Consider the following 14458-nt stretch of genomic DNA (forward strand, 5'->3'; position numbering starts at 1 on the left):
AGCTCTACTGCACAGTGATGTCTCACAAGGTAAGGCATGGTACACTCACTTTCGCTGGACAAGCACTTTCATTTCAAAAATATTGGTAAATATTTCCTTATTTTTTAAGCTGTAAATACTATTTATTGTCCAGTTGTGCTAGTATGTTTCTTGTTATCAAAAGAAAACTGGACTCAACATTCTAATACATGAATATTTTGCCTTAAAGGGATGCACTTTACCCTTAATGTGGTTCTTAAAAATGATTAGATTAAAAAATATTAATAATATTGCAAGGTTTTGGGTTTTTTGAACTTATATCTTAAATTATTCCGAATTTATTTTAAAGAATATTATATTAAAATTAAAGCAAACCGAGAAGCAGTGTTCAAGCAGTTCATTTTATGTACTATGGCCAAGCAGTATTGACATACAAGCAAGGGTCAATATTTGTGCCATCACTGTATAAAGGAAGTACGAAGTACGCAAGTGCGGAATTCAGCTGATTAAGGATGTTTTTATCAAAAACCAAGCAAAGAAAAATAAATATTTGTCACAATTGGCGACTCTATAAATAAATGGACGTGTAAAATCTACAATTTAGCTCAAATAATCAGACGTAATGGAGGCTATCAAGCATTTTACAATGGAAACCTACACCAATATGCTCAATCGCGAGCTGTCCATCAATGAATGGGCTCAGGAGCGGTTAGTTCTGCCGAAATAATTCTGTTCGAATTAAACACCGAGTAAATTAACGTATAATCTTTATAGCTTGAGCTCTGGAGCCTCGCTGTGGGCCTTCATGAGCATATATCTGGACCCCAGCAGCCTCTTTAATCTGTTCATTCCGTTGTGCGGCATCTTCAGCCAGGAGCTGCTCACGCATCTCTTGACGGCAGTTAGTCTGGTCAGCACCCTGAACTCCTTCGAGAAATGGTATGCCATGGTTTTCTTGTATAAAACAGGTATAATCAATATTTGCTATTACAACAGGATTTATCCGGAGATGCGTCCTTTGTGGTGGCTGCGTGAGCGGTTTGCCGATAAGAAAGTGTCCTTTAAGCCACCAGTGGCCCTGGAGAGCCATAAGCTTAGCTGCGAGACAAGTGGCGGCCTGCCCTGCGCCCATTCCATGACCTTCACTGTTTTTGCTCTCATCCTGGGCTCATTCTGCTTTGTCCACTGCTGGAATCGGTTCAGGTCCTGGCGTTCGCCCATTTGGCGCTGTATGATGTACCCGCTAATCGTGGGCTCGGTGGTCTGCATGTGGCTAAGCCGCCTCTACCTGGCCACAGAGTTTTTGCACCAGTGCGTCATTGGCAGCTACATTGGCCTGAGGCTCCTCAACACCTTCGAGGCCAATGCCAATTACCTGTACTCGCGTCCACGTCTCGTTATGGTGTCTGTGGTGTGTGTCTTGGGAGGACTCGCAGTGGCAGTGTACTTTATCAAGTTGGACTTGGATTTGGATCCACATTGGTCCGTGCGACAGGTGAGACTATATAGAACTTTTAATGCTTAAGGCTTTATTATTATTATTTTTCCTTTTCAGGCTTTTAAATGGTGTCCAGAGCCCACCTACATGCGTCACGAGGCAAGCACCATTTTCCTCCTTGCCCGAGACTTGGGCAATCTGATGGGACTGGCCCTGGCATCCCCCCTCTCAAATCTGTAAGGTTCTTGTTTCAAAATTCGAATTACAGACTTACCATACCTCTTTTGCAGGCCCAACAAGCAGTCGCCCTTTTGGCGAAGGTGCAGTGTCCTGGGCGCTTTGGAGTTCCTCAATTACGGTCTCCGCCTGGCCACACCCAAGCAGCATGGCCGATTCGCTTTCTTGGCCTATGAATTCTCCAGAAATGCATTACATTCGCTGGTGCTCTTGAAGTACTCAACGCAGTTCTACTAGACTGAGATTAAGATATTTTTGTGTAAATAAAGACAGAAAACATATAAGAAATGTAAGAAATATACAAGCTTCCCAATGAAAAAAAACAGATCTATAAAATTAATTAGGTTATAATAAGTATTAACAACTAAACTCATTTCCGACCCCATAAACCATATATATTCTTGATCAGCATTAACAGGCGCATCTTTCTGGCCAAGTCCGGAAGAAAAAAATTTTTGATCAATTTTTTCAAAATTTTATAAGGGGTTAGTTACATCATTAAAATTCTCAAAATTTGATAAAATTTTCAATTTCTAACTAAGTATGCAGATTTGTAAACCTTATAAAAACTAACATAACGCCGCTTTCCGAATGCAAATTAAGGCATTTTTGACAGAGTTATGACTTTTTTTCTATTTTTCTCGTACTGTGATGTTACTGCTATTTTTGTAATTGTGTAAATGCTAACCGATAAGGTTGCCGGCGCGCCCGATTTAGTGAAATGCCTATAATTTATAAAAAACCCTCATAGGTGTATTTTAATTATTTTCTTAGTTTTATTGCCGCTTTAAAAGGCGTTTTCCTAATTTTTCTTTTATATTCCTGGTTCAAATCAAAAAGTAAAAAAAATTGCATACTTTTAGGCATTTTTAAATATTATTTGTTAATTTTAGCGGCATCTTTTGGGCTGAATTTTTAAGTCTTTGATAAATAAAGTAACGTATACTTTTGGGCGGGGATGAATGAATTAAATTAAATTAAAAAGATAAAAAATTGCCCACTTTTAGGCATTTTAAAATATAAGTTGGTCATTTTTGTGGCATCTTTTGCGCTGAATTTTTTAGTCTTTGATTAAAATATAAAGTAAGGCATACTTTTGGGCGGGGATGAATGCAACTCCACTTTTACAGTTTGACAAGCACTGGTCCAAGTGAGATTCAGTTTTTACAGTTTTAGAGCCACTGGACAGAAACTCCACTTGGGACGCCCAAAAGGGAGTTTCTGACCAGTGCTTGTCAAACTGTAAAAATCGAATCTCACTTTGACCAGTGCTTGTCAAACTGTAAAAACTGAATCTCACTTGGACCAGTGCTTGTCAAACTGTAATCTGAACTTCCGCCTAAAAGATGCCACGTTTTTAATAGAAATCCCCAAAAGTATGCTTTAATTTTTTAATTTTGCGTTTTTGACCGGCGCAAGTAAGCGGAGACTCAAACCTTTTGAATCCAAATTTAATTGTTATTTTACAACTGCACCTGGGCACACTGAAACTGATCGTCGTTAAATTTAAATTCAAATTTGGCAGGAGGAGGAGGTACCCTGGAGACCTCATTTTTCGGTCGCCTGGGGCCAGAAGTAGACGACCTACAATGGCCAGAATGTGAAGGAAGATACTTAATGTAATCGTACTGTGATGTTACTGCTATTTTTGTAATTGTGAAAATGCTAACTGATAAGGTTAGCCGGCGCGCCCGATTTAGGGCAGAATGATTAGATACTAAGGTCACAAAGGGGTAAATGGCACTCCGTATGCCTTATTAAATATAGTGCAAAAAAAATTAAAAACTATAAAAGGCATAACTCTGTCAAAAATGCCTTAATTTGCATTCGGAAAGCGGCGTTATATTAGTTTTTATAAGGTTTACAAATCTGCATACTTAGTTAGAAATTGAAAATTTTATCAAATTTTGAGAATTTTAATGATGTAACCCCTTATAAAATGTTGAAAAAATTGATAAAATTTTTTTTTCTTCCGGACTTGGCCAGAAAGATGCGCCTGTTAATGCTGATCAAGAATATATATGGTTTATGGGGTCGGAAATGACTCCTTCAATGCGTAATGAGCTTCGGACTTGAAATAAAATACCCTGCCAGGGTATAAGGATACTAGGACTTGGACTTGGCCTGACATTGCCGCATAGAATGGGGCGATAATGAAACAGTGTTTAATTTTAACTTATACTAGTACTATTAAGAACCAAACAAAAAAATAAATATATTTAGGTTTTGATTTGCATAAGCCTAATGATTAAATGAACAAACAAATGGGTATGAACTCCATGTCGAAGACCACAATTTTACAATATTAACGGAAAATAATTAAACTTTCCTTAGTTGTGCGGTTGGCCACCACAAGATTGGTGTTCTTCTGCGATTGCCGCCTGTCCGCACGGAACAGGCAGTCCACGCGATCCGCCTCGAAGAAGGCGTAGACAACGCGCAGGTTGTTAGTGAAACCGCCGCCATCCTTCCACGCACTCAGGATGACAATGGGATCGCCGTCGCTGATGATTTCCATTTTCTTGGCACAGGTAAGGCCAAAGTGGACACGTTCGTCTACGTCGGTGGCGTAGTCAGCGCTGGGCTCGGAGGTATACAGCATGGGCAGGACTCCGCGATGTATGTAGACCCAGCGGGCGGCACGCTCGCAGCGGGTGATCGCCATGATGGGGCAGCGTGGTCGGAACTTGCTGACCAGCGCGGCCGAGCGACCCGAGGAGGTCAGCACCAGGATCAGTGTGGCGTTCGTTTTCTTGGCCGTCTCCACGGCGGCGATGGCCAGCGAGTGCGCCGCATCGAGCTCACCGCGCACCTCGCTGACTAGGTCGGAGAACAGGTCACGGAACCAGAGCACCTTTTCCGCCTCGCGGCACAGCTTGTCGCAGGTGGCCACCGTCTCGGTAGGGTACGGCCCGATGGCTACCTCCGAAGAGAGCAAGATGCAGTCGGCACCATCTATGATCGCGTTGCCAAGATCAAAGCACTCTGCCCGCGTTGGCTGTGCCTCCGTGCGCATGGACTCCAGGATGTGCGAGGCCACGATCACCGGCTTGCCGGCCTTGTTGCACTGGCCCAAGATGCTCTTCTGGGTGAGGAACAGCTTGTGGATGGGTATTTGGGTGCCCAGATCTGCCCGCGACAAAAGCAGGCCGTCCGCCGCCCGCATAATCTCCGAGAAACGGCTCAGCGCAATCTTGCTGTCCATCTTGGCGATGATCTTGATGTGCTTGCCCTTCTCGCCGAGCACCGCTCGCAGTTCCTTGATGTTCTTGGCACAGCGCACGGCCGAAGCAAAGAGGAAGTCCACGTTGGCCTTCATGCTGAATTGAATGTCGAACATGTCCTTTTCGGAGACGGCTGGCAGATCGATCTCGACTTCGGGCAGGATCACATTGCAGTTATTCTTCAGCTGACCGCCCTGGATGACCTCGCACAGCAGCCCGTCCACGCCCACCTCCATGATGTGGAGCAGCAGCTTGCCATCGTCGATGAACAGGCGGTCTCCGGTCTTGGTTAAATTTATGATGTTCGGGTAGTCCACGTAGACGGCCTCCTTATTGCCCTTGTCGTAGAGATCACGGTTGATCGAGAGTCTTAGGTTATCGCCAGTGCGCAGGAACACATCTCCGTCCAGCAAGCCCGTCCGGATCTGGGGTCCTCTGGTGTCCGCCGCGATGGCCACTGTTCTTAAGTGTCCTGTCTCCTTATGAATCCTCTCCAGCGCGGCGTTAATCAGCTCGATGGTCTTTGAGTGCATCTCATGCGACTCGTGCGCAAAGTTCAGTCGGAAGATGTTCACGCCCCTCATGATCATGTTGTATATGGTCTCCGTATTCCTTGAACTGTGGGATATGGTAGCGATCAGAGACACCAGGCGAAGGTGCGAGGCGGTCTTCGAGATGTCCAGCTCGCAGATGTGGTTCAGCTCGGTGGAGCCCTCCTTGAGTATGGTCTTTGCGGAGTACGACATGGTTATATTGAAATTTTAAGTTTATAAGACTACTGAAGAATTTTGAAAAACTTTTTTTTACTTTTCAAATGAACTTTAGTATAGTTTATATAAAGTCTTGATACATATTACGAAAATGAAAACTGGTTTTTAAATGGATTTGACATATTTCAAAGCCACCTTTATGAATATATTTTATTGGCGAAATACCCAAGTTTATTTTTTAATTAAAGGTAAGCTAAATATTATATAGTTTGCGGCATAAATATTATTTAAAACACCCACTTTATTCAATTTTCTTTCAATAATTTTTTTTATTCTTCTATTTTCCGTACTTGTTTGCTTATCAATGGACGCTACTTAAATAACGAAACTAATTACATAAAATAATTAAAGTTAGCACTTACAAACGCTATTAAATTAATTGGAGCTATTTGCTAACTACCTACATACTTCGAGTGCTTAAGTACATTGACTTTAGCTTTGATTCAGCTTAAGCTTAACCGCGACTACAACTAATGGCAGCACATGCACTACAGTTAATTAGGCTTTAAATAATAACGCTAATGTAAATGCTTTGCAAATGAGTTTAAATTAGTTGAAGAGATGTGGAGTTGAACGCTAACTGAAATGGAACGAGAGAGCTATGTCTAATTTGTCCGATATGTGTGTGTATCTTGGTTGTTGGTGGCCACTGGCACTAGCACGGACTATCTGCAGCCGCAGGACTCCACGACCATGTTGGGAAGGGTCTTCACCGTGGCCGAGCTGCTCGAGTCCATCACGACCAGCTGCAGCGAGGAATACTGTTTGGCAGTGCAGCAGGGCACTAGCTCCAGCGACTTGTTGGCACCGCTTGTGGAGAGAATTTTCTGCAAGTAACAAAAAGAGGATAAAATTAAAAATTGCTAGAAAATATATAAAATATTTTCAGGACACCTACCATCAGGGAGCTGTGGTGGGAGGCCGCTTGCGTCACACTCGCCACCGAGCTGCAGGATCCGCGGCAGAAGTAAGCGTTGTAACCGTCTGGCTTCAGGATCCAATTGCTCCAGCCGATTTCCTTGAAGGAAATGTACAAATGTTCGCGACAGCACTCGGTCATGCCGCTGGAGCAGTTGACGCTGCGCTTCTGGCGGCTCTTCCTCCGCCTGTTCTGCATGTCAATCATAATGAACGGCCGGTAGTCCTTGTCCACCGATATGATCTCCTCCATGTCGCCGACCTCGCAGCCCGTGCAGGTGATCTGAATGAGATGGCTCAGATCGTGATCGCCGATCCAGCGCTTAATGGGCCATTCAATATCGATCTTCATCCATTCATCTGAAGGTAAAAGAAAAGAGAGAGTTAGCTATAATTTATAATTTTAGTAACTAAATAATAATAAACATGGAATTAGAATTCCCATGAATCAATCTTAATTCAAATATCAGTTTCGAAAACTATTTTAGTGACTTTTTCTGTTACGATTTGTTATCAGCCAACTGACCCAAGGAACTCCCAAATTCGAGCTTCTTGGCCAAAGTTCAATTGACAATATTTTGGCATGTTATTCACCCACACGAATCCGAGACTCTGGGCTGTGAGCTGCTATCACGAATCTGCGCAATGATCTGTCTAATTGAAAACACAAACATGATGATGGAGCTGGCGGTTCAGCCACTTATCGGTCAGCGGTATAATAATTATTATAAATCCATCTAATATATGCTTGTCACTGGCTTTGATTTCTCTCCTAGGGGTATTTGGGGTCAGTTTCGGCTGTTTCGTGGCTGACCAAAGGTCCAAACGCGTCTCTACGCCACGATTACGTCTTGGGAGACGATTCCACTCCACCACTCACCTTGCTCATTCACCGCCTGCAGGGCTATGGTCTTGGCCACCGGCAAATACTTTGAGTCCTTCTGCTTCTCCACCTCCACCTCGGAGACAACGATTGTCTGTCGCGAGCTTGTGCTATTCAGCGAGGATTCATCCTGGCTTATCGTAGTGGTGCGATTCTGCTTGTTCTTGAACAGCCACAGGACGGCGGTGCTGACATCGAAGCCCTCGGCATCGTCGATCTTGAAGCTGAAGCACATGGAGGGTTTTCCACTCAAGCGATTGCACTCGACCTCCTCTGTAAAAAACAGGATTATGCTTTGTTTAATACAAGTTACATTTTAAAATTATAAACTAAATATAAAGTTCGAAATTAAGGAAGATTGCCTACCTCTTTTAAGCAGTATAAACTTCTTGCTGGTTCGCGCATAGTAATCGTCTAGCTCCTTTTTCTTGGAGCTGTCGTCCGGATGGGACAGGCTCACGCCGTCGAAGATAGGCTTCGGCAGCTCTACGGCGGATACGTTGGGACTCTCCTTGAGCCGAAGCTTCTCCAGGATCTGCTGCTTCACGAACTCGATGCGCAGGTGTGTCAGCTGCTCCTCGGTGATGTGTTCCACCTGGCGACTGCTCTCGCACTTGGGACAGCCTCCGCCACCGCCGCTGGACTTTACCGATATGGTAATGTTCTTCTCCATCAGCTCGGCCTCGTTCACCATGGGCGGTACCACAGGATCTTCGTCCTGTTCTGGTTCCAGCTCTTGATCCCTCTTCTGCTCCTCCGCCATCAGTTCGTTGCGGACAAAGTCCAGCGGAGAGAGATCGAGCTGCTCCTCGGACGGAAGGTAAGACTCCTCCGGGGCATCACCGAACATGCGCGGATAGTCCTCACTCTCCACGGGATTCTGCTGGCGGTGGGACTTCTCCTCCTCCTCCATGAGATGCTGCCACAGGCGGGGAACCTTCAGTTGCTCGCCGTGATGGTTGTAGCTCAGCTCCTGCTTCAGCTGCTGCTCCCTCTTGTGGATGGCATGGAGCCTGAGGCGGGCATAATACTCCTGCTTGGTGATCGGCGCTTCGTCCTCCTCGCTGGTCGGATCCGGTTCCAGGTGCTTGATCTGGCGGGACCGTTGCTGGCGAATGTGGTGTTCCTGCTGCAGCTGCTGCGACGTGTGCTGAACGTGGGGATGCGGCTGGTGTTTGGGATTCGGGCGCAGGATGTCGCCCCGGGAACTGGGATGCGAACGGGCATGCAGGCGGTTGTATATGTTCTTGTTCTCCAGGGCCAGGCACGCCAGCAGTATCAGGATAATAAAATATTTGGCCATCTTTGTGGTTTTACTGCGTTTTGTGCTCTTGAAATTTATTGGTTTAACCAAGTTATTTTCACTTAATTTTTTTTCACTTGAACTTTTCGTCTGGGACTGATTACTATCTCTTTGGCAGCATTAAAACATCAATGGTAGTGGCTTTTCGATTTACAAAACTCATAGAATTGCAGCGAATTTCACTTAAAGTTGCCGTTGTAGAGCCTGCTTCGAGCCCTGTTTAAAAACTGATTTGAGAATGGAATCTGTTGGTTTATTGCAGGCGACCTATACGCTTGGATGCATGATGAGCAACTTTGAGATTTCCTTTGGTCCTGTCTGTAATGAAAAGGGTGAAGGCAAATGGAAATTAATGAATGTCTTTAGCTAATTATCAAAATCTATAAAGAAATCTATTTGATAAACTTTAAGGATATTCTGTTAAAGTCCTTTCTTTGGCAAATGAAAAGGTAGCTTTAGATTCCACCCTAAGGTATCTATCTAAATTGTATTATAATTATATAAGCCACTGGCACCTGCTTTTAGCACTCTATAAGCCCGAGTTCTCGCTTAATTTTTCAAGAAATTTCATCATTTATATTTGCCTTGTGGAATTCACATGCGGCAAAGTGCAAACTTTTCGACATTAATTTCCAGAAGATTTTGTTTCGATTTCAAAATCTAGAGTGACAGCTCGAGCACAGTAATTGCGCCTTATCACGGCCCGGACGAAATTGCGCTATAGCCATAGGTGAAGCTATAGCTCTTAGGTTAATCGCCAACCGGGCTAGGACTCGGATCGAGAGCGTAGTTTTCGCAGAGTTGCTGATAAGCAGGTGCAATTAGGTGGCAATTAGGTGGACCCCACACGTACCGCACTGTGATTATTTTATTGGATTCTGATGACTTGGCACTCGATCACTTTGAACCCGGACACGAAAAGCGATTGGATCTTTGGCTTTGCTTTGGGTTTTGGCCGCGTATCAATGTTTTTCTTTATTATTTTTATTATTATTTTTATTAGGAGTGCGTTTCCTTTTTCCGACGTGCGGCAGCGCAAACGAGTTGTGAATGAATGAAGCAGTTTGACTGATTAGTAGAACCATTTATGTGACGATCGCTGATTGATCGTTCCGCGAGCGAGAGAGAACGAGTTCCCGAGGCCAGACGAAGCCACCCGATGTGGCCCGATCCCAGCCGACTCCGCCCGAAGCCGGCACACGATCGCCGCAATGGCGAGCTCGATTTCCCATGGTTTATGGTTACATGGCGGCGCTCTCGCCGAAGACAATTGCATGTGCAAATCGCAGCGGTCATTGCATCAGCTTCGATGCACAAAGCTGCATAAATTCTTGCTGGCTTCTTGGTTTTTGTTTTTCGCCCTGGGTTTGCTTTATTTTTGGGCTTCCGCTGACCACCACCTGTGGGGCGCCACGCCCCTCGCTGCTATCGCGTTGCGTTGGTTTCGTTTTTGGCAAGCGTTTGGCCGCAACGGGGGGTTTTGATACCAACTGAATTTATGAGCGGATCGCGGATCGAGTGGCCCATTCATGCTAATTGCCCCGCAGCGCTATCAAGCTTGACTTTGATGATCCGACCCGATTGTGTGTCAATCAATTAATAGTGAGCACGTTGCTGATAAGCTCTCCGGTGCCCACCACGAAATGTTTTATGGTCCACAAACGAGGGCATGGAGTATGGAATCAAGCCATTAACCATGTCTGTTATGTGATTTACGCTGCCCGGTTAAACGGATTCCGATTCGGATTCCGGCAATCGATGAGCGCGATTAAAAATCACTCGCATTTCAAATGACTGGCGCCCCATAATTACCGTTTGTATTTTCCATTTCCAATTCAAATTCAAACGAAAGTGTTGGGGTTTGGGGAAATTTGCGGGGACTTTCACGTCTACATGTTTATTTTCGTTGGGGAATTTCATCAGCCAGCTGAATTTCTTTTGCTCATTCTACGCTGCTCTGGTCTCGGCTAAATGTGGAACAGTCGGGTAAGGTCAAGAAAACTGTCTATATTGTATGTATGTATATGAAGGCCAGCACAGATCACGAGTTAATAGTCGTTTAGTACTTAATTTCAATTCGATTTGCGAGCAGAACACGTGCCCCGTCACGAACCGGGATTTTCTGAAGCCAATTAGATCATCGAAATTAATAGAAACAAATAATATTATATAGAAAGATGTCAATGTCCATCAAATATGGGGTTGACAGGCTGAGTAGGCCTCGGAGATTAGCGGATTGTGGCAACATTGTGATGGGGTTGTTGGCTACTTATCTGGCATTTAAGTTAATAAGGACATTCTTTAGAATCAGGGATCCCTTATTTAGGTCTTAATGTGAAAATATTAGTGTTCCTCGGTTCATATTGGTTTTTGAAAATTGATTATTAAGGTGACTTGAATATTTTCTAAGAATTTGCTTGTCAGCAATGTATAGATTCTAGAGTTTTCTGATTAATTTCCCGAGTCATGGGAACTTCCAACTATCTGCCAAACTACTTTGGGCAACTCATTGAAGCCTTTTCAATTAGTTTAATCTCACAAAATGAAAAGTAATTTCCACATTAATACTCAAAATTTCCCAATCATGTCGATTACGTCCTTGCCTTCAGCATAGGTCGCTCCACTTATCATCTCATCACATATTTTTCCACAACCAATCTACGTAGATTGCCACGTTCCAAAATCTCGATTTTTTCCACGCCGCACAAAGTGACGCGGATCTTAACAGCCTTGGGGGGGCCATTACAACAGATCGAATCGGATGGGCTGAGATCGGTCGGATCAGGAAGTGCGGACTGGCACACTTTCCTTGACGTAATGCCAGCTCTGCACTGGCTGCTGCAGTGCAACGCCTGACCGACTTATCAAAGAAATCGATCCGAGGCGTGCGCCGCGACTTGGGCAACGAAAAGGGGGACGGATTGGAAGAAGCTCAAGAAGGTCACTCAACGCTTGGCGATCGCGGCAACGTGGTACGTCATCGAGCATGCCAGCGGCGCGTGATCCAAGCCGCAGCAGAAACAAAGCCCAACTCTGCCGGTTGCCAAGCCAATGCAAAATCAGCAGCTGGGTGAGCCAAGTGGGGAGAGTGGAGTGGAGTTGGGTCTGGATGCGCTCAGCGAGGTGCAAAGTACAGCTGATGCACACACAAAAAAAAGAGCTTCTTTTAAAAGTGAACTTGAAAAATGAAGAACTTATGGTTTTTACTAAGTCCTGTCCTTTTAAGCCTAATTTATTTAAAAAATGTATGATTTATAGAGGCAGATTTTGGACCAAGAAAATTAATGTTCGTCAAAATATTTCCCAAAGGAAAACCTTTAATAAATCAATTTCTAGGAAAGACACGTGTTTATAGCTTACTGGGCTTTGCCATGGAATTGAAGCTCAAGTTTTAATGCATTATATAAATATATAGAACACACTAACAAATGACCTAATCTTCTATTTCTTATATAAAACCATATCGAAAATTTTAATATGAAACCAAATTGTGTTACGTTTCATTATTGTTTTCTTTCTGTGTAAAGAAGAAGGGGAGCCTTCTGCTTCGCTTGGGGGTTTTCCATGCCGCTGTCCATATCATTTTCGCATTAATTACGGGGCAGCGGCCGGGGCTATCGTAAGTGGCTGCCATTATCACTGGCTGCTGCATTTCTCTCTCGCCTGCAGTTGAATGCACTGCGACAAAATGGGCATACCACCTCTCTTGTTTTCGGCAATAAGTCCCAAGATTCCGACCCCGATCCCTTGCTCAATCCCAATCCAAATCACGCTGCTCACGGCGATCATCGACCGGGAGCATGCCTCGCAGTGACCTTTGGAACCGCTCACGGAGATTGCCCAGATTGGCAGCCGCAGCGCAAATTAGTGCTTAATCTTAATACTTTTCGCCACACGCTCTTGGGCGATGCCTTCATAAATTTGGTACAGGATTTTCTGGGATCAGTGGTGCCAATAAATTTGGCCAATTTGGCCAATTTGGAAGCTCTCCCGTCAGGCATTAGCTTTTTAAAATTTGCACACGTCGGCCAAGAGCTTTTGTAGGTTATGAGGCATAGGCTCGAAATAAGATATTCATCAGCGGCCGAGTGGCAATCAATCACAGAGCAGGAAGAGGCCTTTTTTTATTGTTTATTGAACACCTTGATTAGTTTTTAATCAGAGAATGAGTGTCCACGCCTTGGGGTAATGCCCAATTATTTAGATATCGTTTTTATGATCTCTCAAGGACTTTATTTCACCACAAAAATCACTATCTGCACTCTATTTTATTTATTTAGAATCCGTGAGATTTAAATTGGCTTGAAAATTCTTTTAAGTCGCCATTTATTTATTCACACAAACTAAAAAAAAAAAAGCATATTTATTATGTTATATAACTCACCTAACTGTATATTAATCCGTTTAAAATGTGTTCCGTTTTAAGGGGATGCTTTGCAAAACGTCCTTGAATATTTTATAGCTATTTTTCCTTTTTAATTGTTTTTGCAAATCATTTGCACTGAATAATCATTGTTTTCATTTCACCATGTGAACTTGATCTCCTCGGAGTGACAAGCAATTATTTATTAAACAAAACAAATCCGTTTTGCTCTTTGCTTTCTAACCGAAAGTGTTTTAATATTATTTTTTTTTTTTTCACCGAATGCCACCAAAGTCACCGAGTATTTGCTGTAATTTCAGCAGTTTCGTGTGTCACCAATTTGGTTATTTCTCGATTTAATTTTTGGTCCGATCGTTGGGAACGTCTGCGTGTGAATAATTCGACGATGGACGGCAGCGACCGCAAAGGCTGCCCTGGAATATGTGCGACTATGGGTGTGGGTATGGGCATGGGTATGGGTATGGCCCAGTCTGCAGGCGGCAGACAGGCAAGTTGTTTGATAACAGCCAGCAAAGCTGTGACTTGCCAAGTGATGCGCAATTTTTTTTCGATTTTTTCCCGAGAACGGGAGCGACAGAGAGCGGTTATCAGATAAGGCTCAACTGCCCCCCACACCGCCACACCATCATTCTCTCCGGCAGCAGCGCTCCAAAATCCGGTTGGCACTCGGTTCCGATCGCCTCCTGCGTCGAACACCCACACGCCGCACAGTGGGACAAATAGCAACTTTTAAGAGAACAAAACATGCAAAACATAGGGTAGGTAAATTTCTCCTAAGCAAGACAATCAGAGCTTCCAAAAAATTGTTTCTGTTGGGGGTTTAACAATACTTTATTCAATACAATATAATTTTACAGAAAGAATTAAACTCGAGTGAAACGAATAAAAATTCTAAATTTTAAAATTGGTTTTCCTTTATTTAGAGTTCTTATACTTTCTAAAGTATTTAAGACTTCCTTCATGAACAAATTTCTTCAAAGTGAATTTATAACTTCAATGGAAATATATTTTTTTGTCAACCCTTGTAAAATTCTTCCTGTTTATGTTTGGAATTATTACTAATAGGTCGCCTTTCGGATGCTTTTCTATATTTTATTATATTTTTTTTATAATATGTACATATAATACAAGAATATGCTCCACTGTGGACAGTGCCTCGAGCTTCCAGCATCGAGCAAGTTGCACGTTCGATGTTCGAGATCGATCGGCATTCGTCACCCGAAACGTGAGCTGACGTCGGCCGTTCCAGCAGGTCCAAAGTTCAGCACCTGCCGGCTCGTTTGATAGCGGACATTTCTCTTTGGGGTAACGAAAGCGCACCG

The 14458-nt window shown here is 43.7% G+C and overlaps 3 protein-coding genes across 5 annotated transcripts; 1 reads left to right on the plus strand and 2 right to left on the minus strand.

The window, feature by feature from the left end:
* The first annotated feature begins 373 nt into the window (after positions 1–373).
* On the plus strand, positions 374–1948 carry G6P (Glucose-6-Phosphatase). Its single transcript, XM_017168389.3, has 5 exons — positions 374–687; positions 754–918; positions 976–1474; positions 1535–1653; positions 1708–1948. The coding sequence occupies exons 1-5, from the start codon at positions 602–604 to the stop codon at positions 1889–1891; spliced, it is 1053 nt and encodes a 350-aa protein (XP_017023878.1). The 5' UTR covers positions 374–601; the 3' UTR covers positions 1892–1948.
* Positions 1949–3844: 1896 nt separating this feature from the next.
* LOC108075798 (pyruvate kinase) lies at positions 3845–5740 on the minus strand. The gene has a single exon (XM_017168369.3). It carries the CDS (start codon positions 5622–5624, stop codon positions 3960–3962), a length of 1665 nt encoding a protein of 554 aa, XP_017023858.1. The 5' UTR covers positions 5625–5740; the 3' UTR covers positions 3845–3959.
* Positions 5741–5892: 152 nt separating this feature from the next.
* Positions 5893–13735, minus strand: daw (activin beta chain dawdle). 3 transcript variants are annotated; one of them, XM_017168589.3, is made up of 5 exons: positions 13137–13735; positions 7816–9070; positions 7447–7722; positions 6547–6926; positions 5893–6475 (listed from the first exon to the last, which is right to left on the minus strand). In XM_017168589.3, the coding sequence occupies exons 2-5, from the start codon at positions 8750–8752 to the stop codon at positions 6314–6316; spliced, it is 1755 nt and encodes a 584-aa protein (XP_017024078.1). In that variant the 5' UTR covers positions 8753–9070; positions 13137–13735; the 3' UTR covers positions 5893–6313. The 3 variants fall into 3 exon arrangements, with proteins under 3 accessions (XP_017024078.1, XP_017024076.1, XP_070139524.1); XM_017168587.3 differs by lacking the exon at positions 13137–13735 and adding an exon at positions 9606–9795; XM_070283423.1 differs by lacking the exon at positions 13137–13735 and adding an exon at positions 9268–9420.
* Positions 13736–14458: the final 723 nt, after the last annotated feature.

The sequence above is a fragment of the Drosophila kikkawai genome, chromosome 2L, assembly GCF_030179895.1.
Source record: "Drosophila kikkawai strain 14028-0561.14 chromosome 2L, DkikHiC1v2, whole genome shotgun sequence".
Taxonomy (NCBI): Eukaryota; Metazoa; Arthropoda; class Insecta; order Diptera; family Drosophilidae; genus Drosophila; species Drosophila kikkawai.

Bases quoted from the DNA above. Each gene is read 5' to 3' on its own strand.
- G6P (XM_017168389.3), top strand. From the start codon at position 602: ATGGAGGCTATCAAGCATTTTACAATGGAAACCTACACCAATATGCTC. The intron at 688-753 runs GTTAGTTCTGCC...TAATCTTTATAG, and splicing joins AATGAATGGGCTCAGGAGCG to CTTGAGCTCTGGAGCCTCGC. The intron at 919-975 runs GTATGCCATGGT...CTATTACAACAG, and splicing joins CTGAACTCCTTCGAGAAATG to GATTTATCCGGAGATGCGTC.
- LOC108075798 (XM_017168369.3), bottom strand. From the start codon at position 5,624: ATGTCGTACTCCGCAAAGACCATACTCAAGGAGGGCTCCACCGAGCTG.
- daw (XM_017168589.3), bottom strand. From the start codon at position 8,752: ATGGCCAAATATTTTATTATCCTGATACTGCTGGCGTGCCTGGCCCTG. The intron at 6,927-7,446 runs GTGAGTGGTGGA...TTTTACCTTCAG, and splicing joins GCAGGCGGTGAATGAGCAAG to ATGAATGGATGAAGATCGAT. The intron at 6,476-6,546 runs GTAGGTGTCCTG...TGTTACTTGCAG, and splicing joins CCCACCACAGCTCCCTGATG to AAAATTCTCTCCACAAGCGG.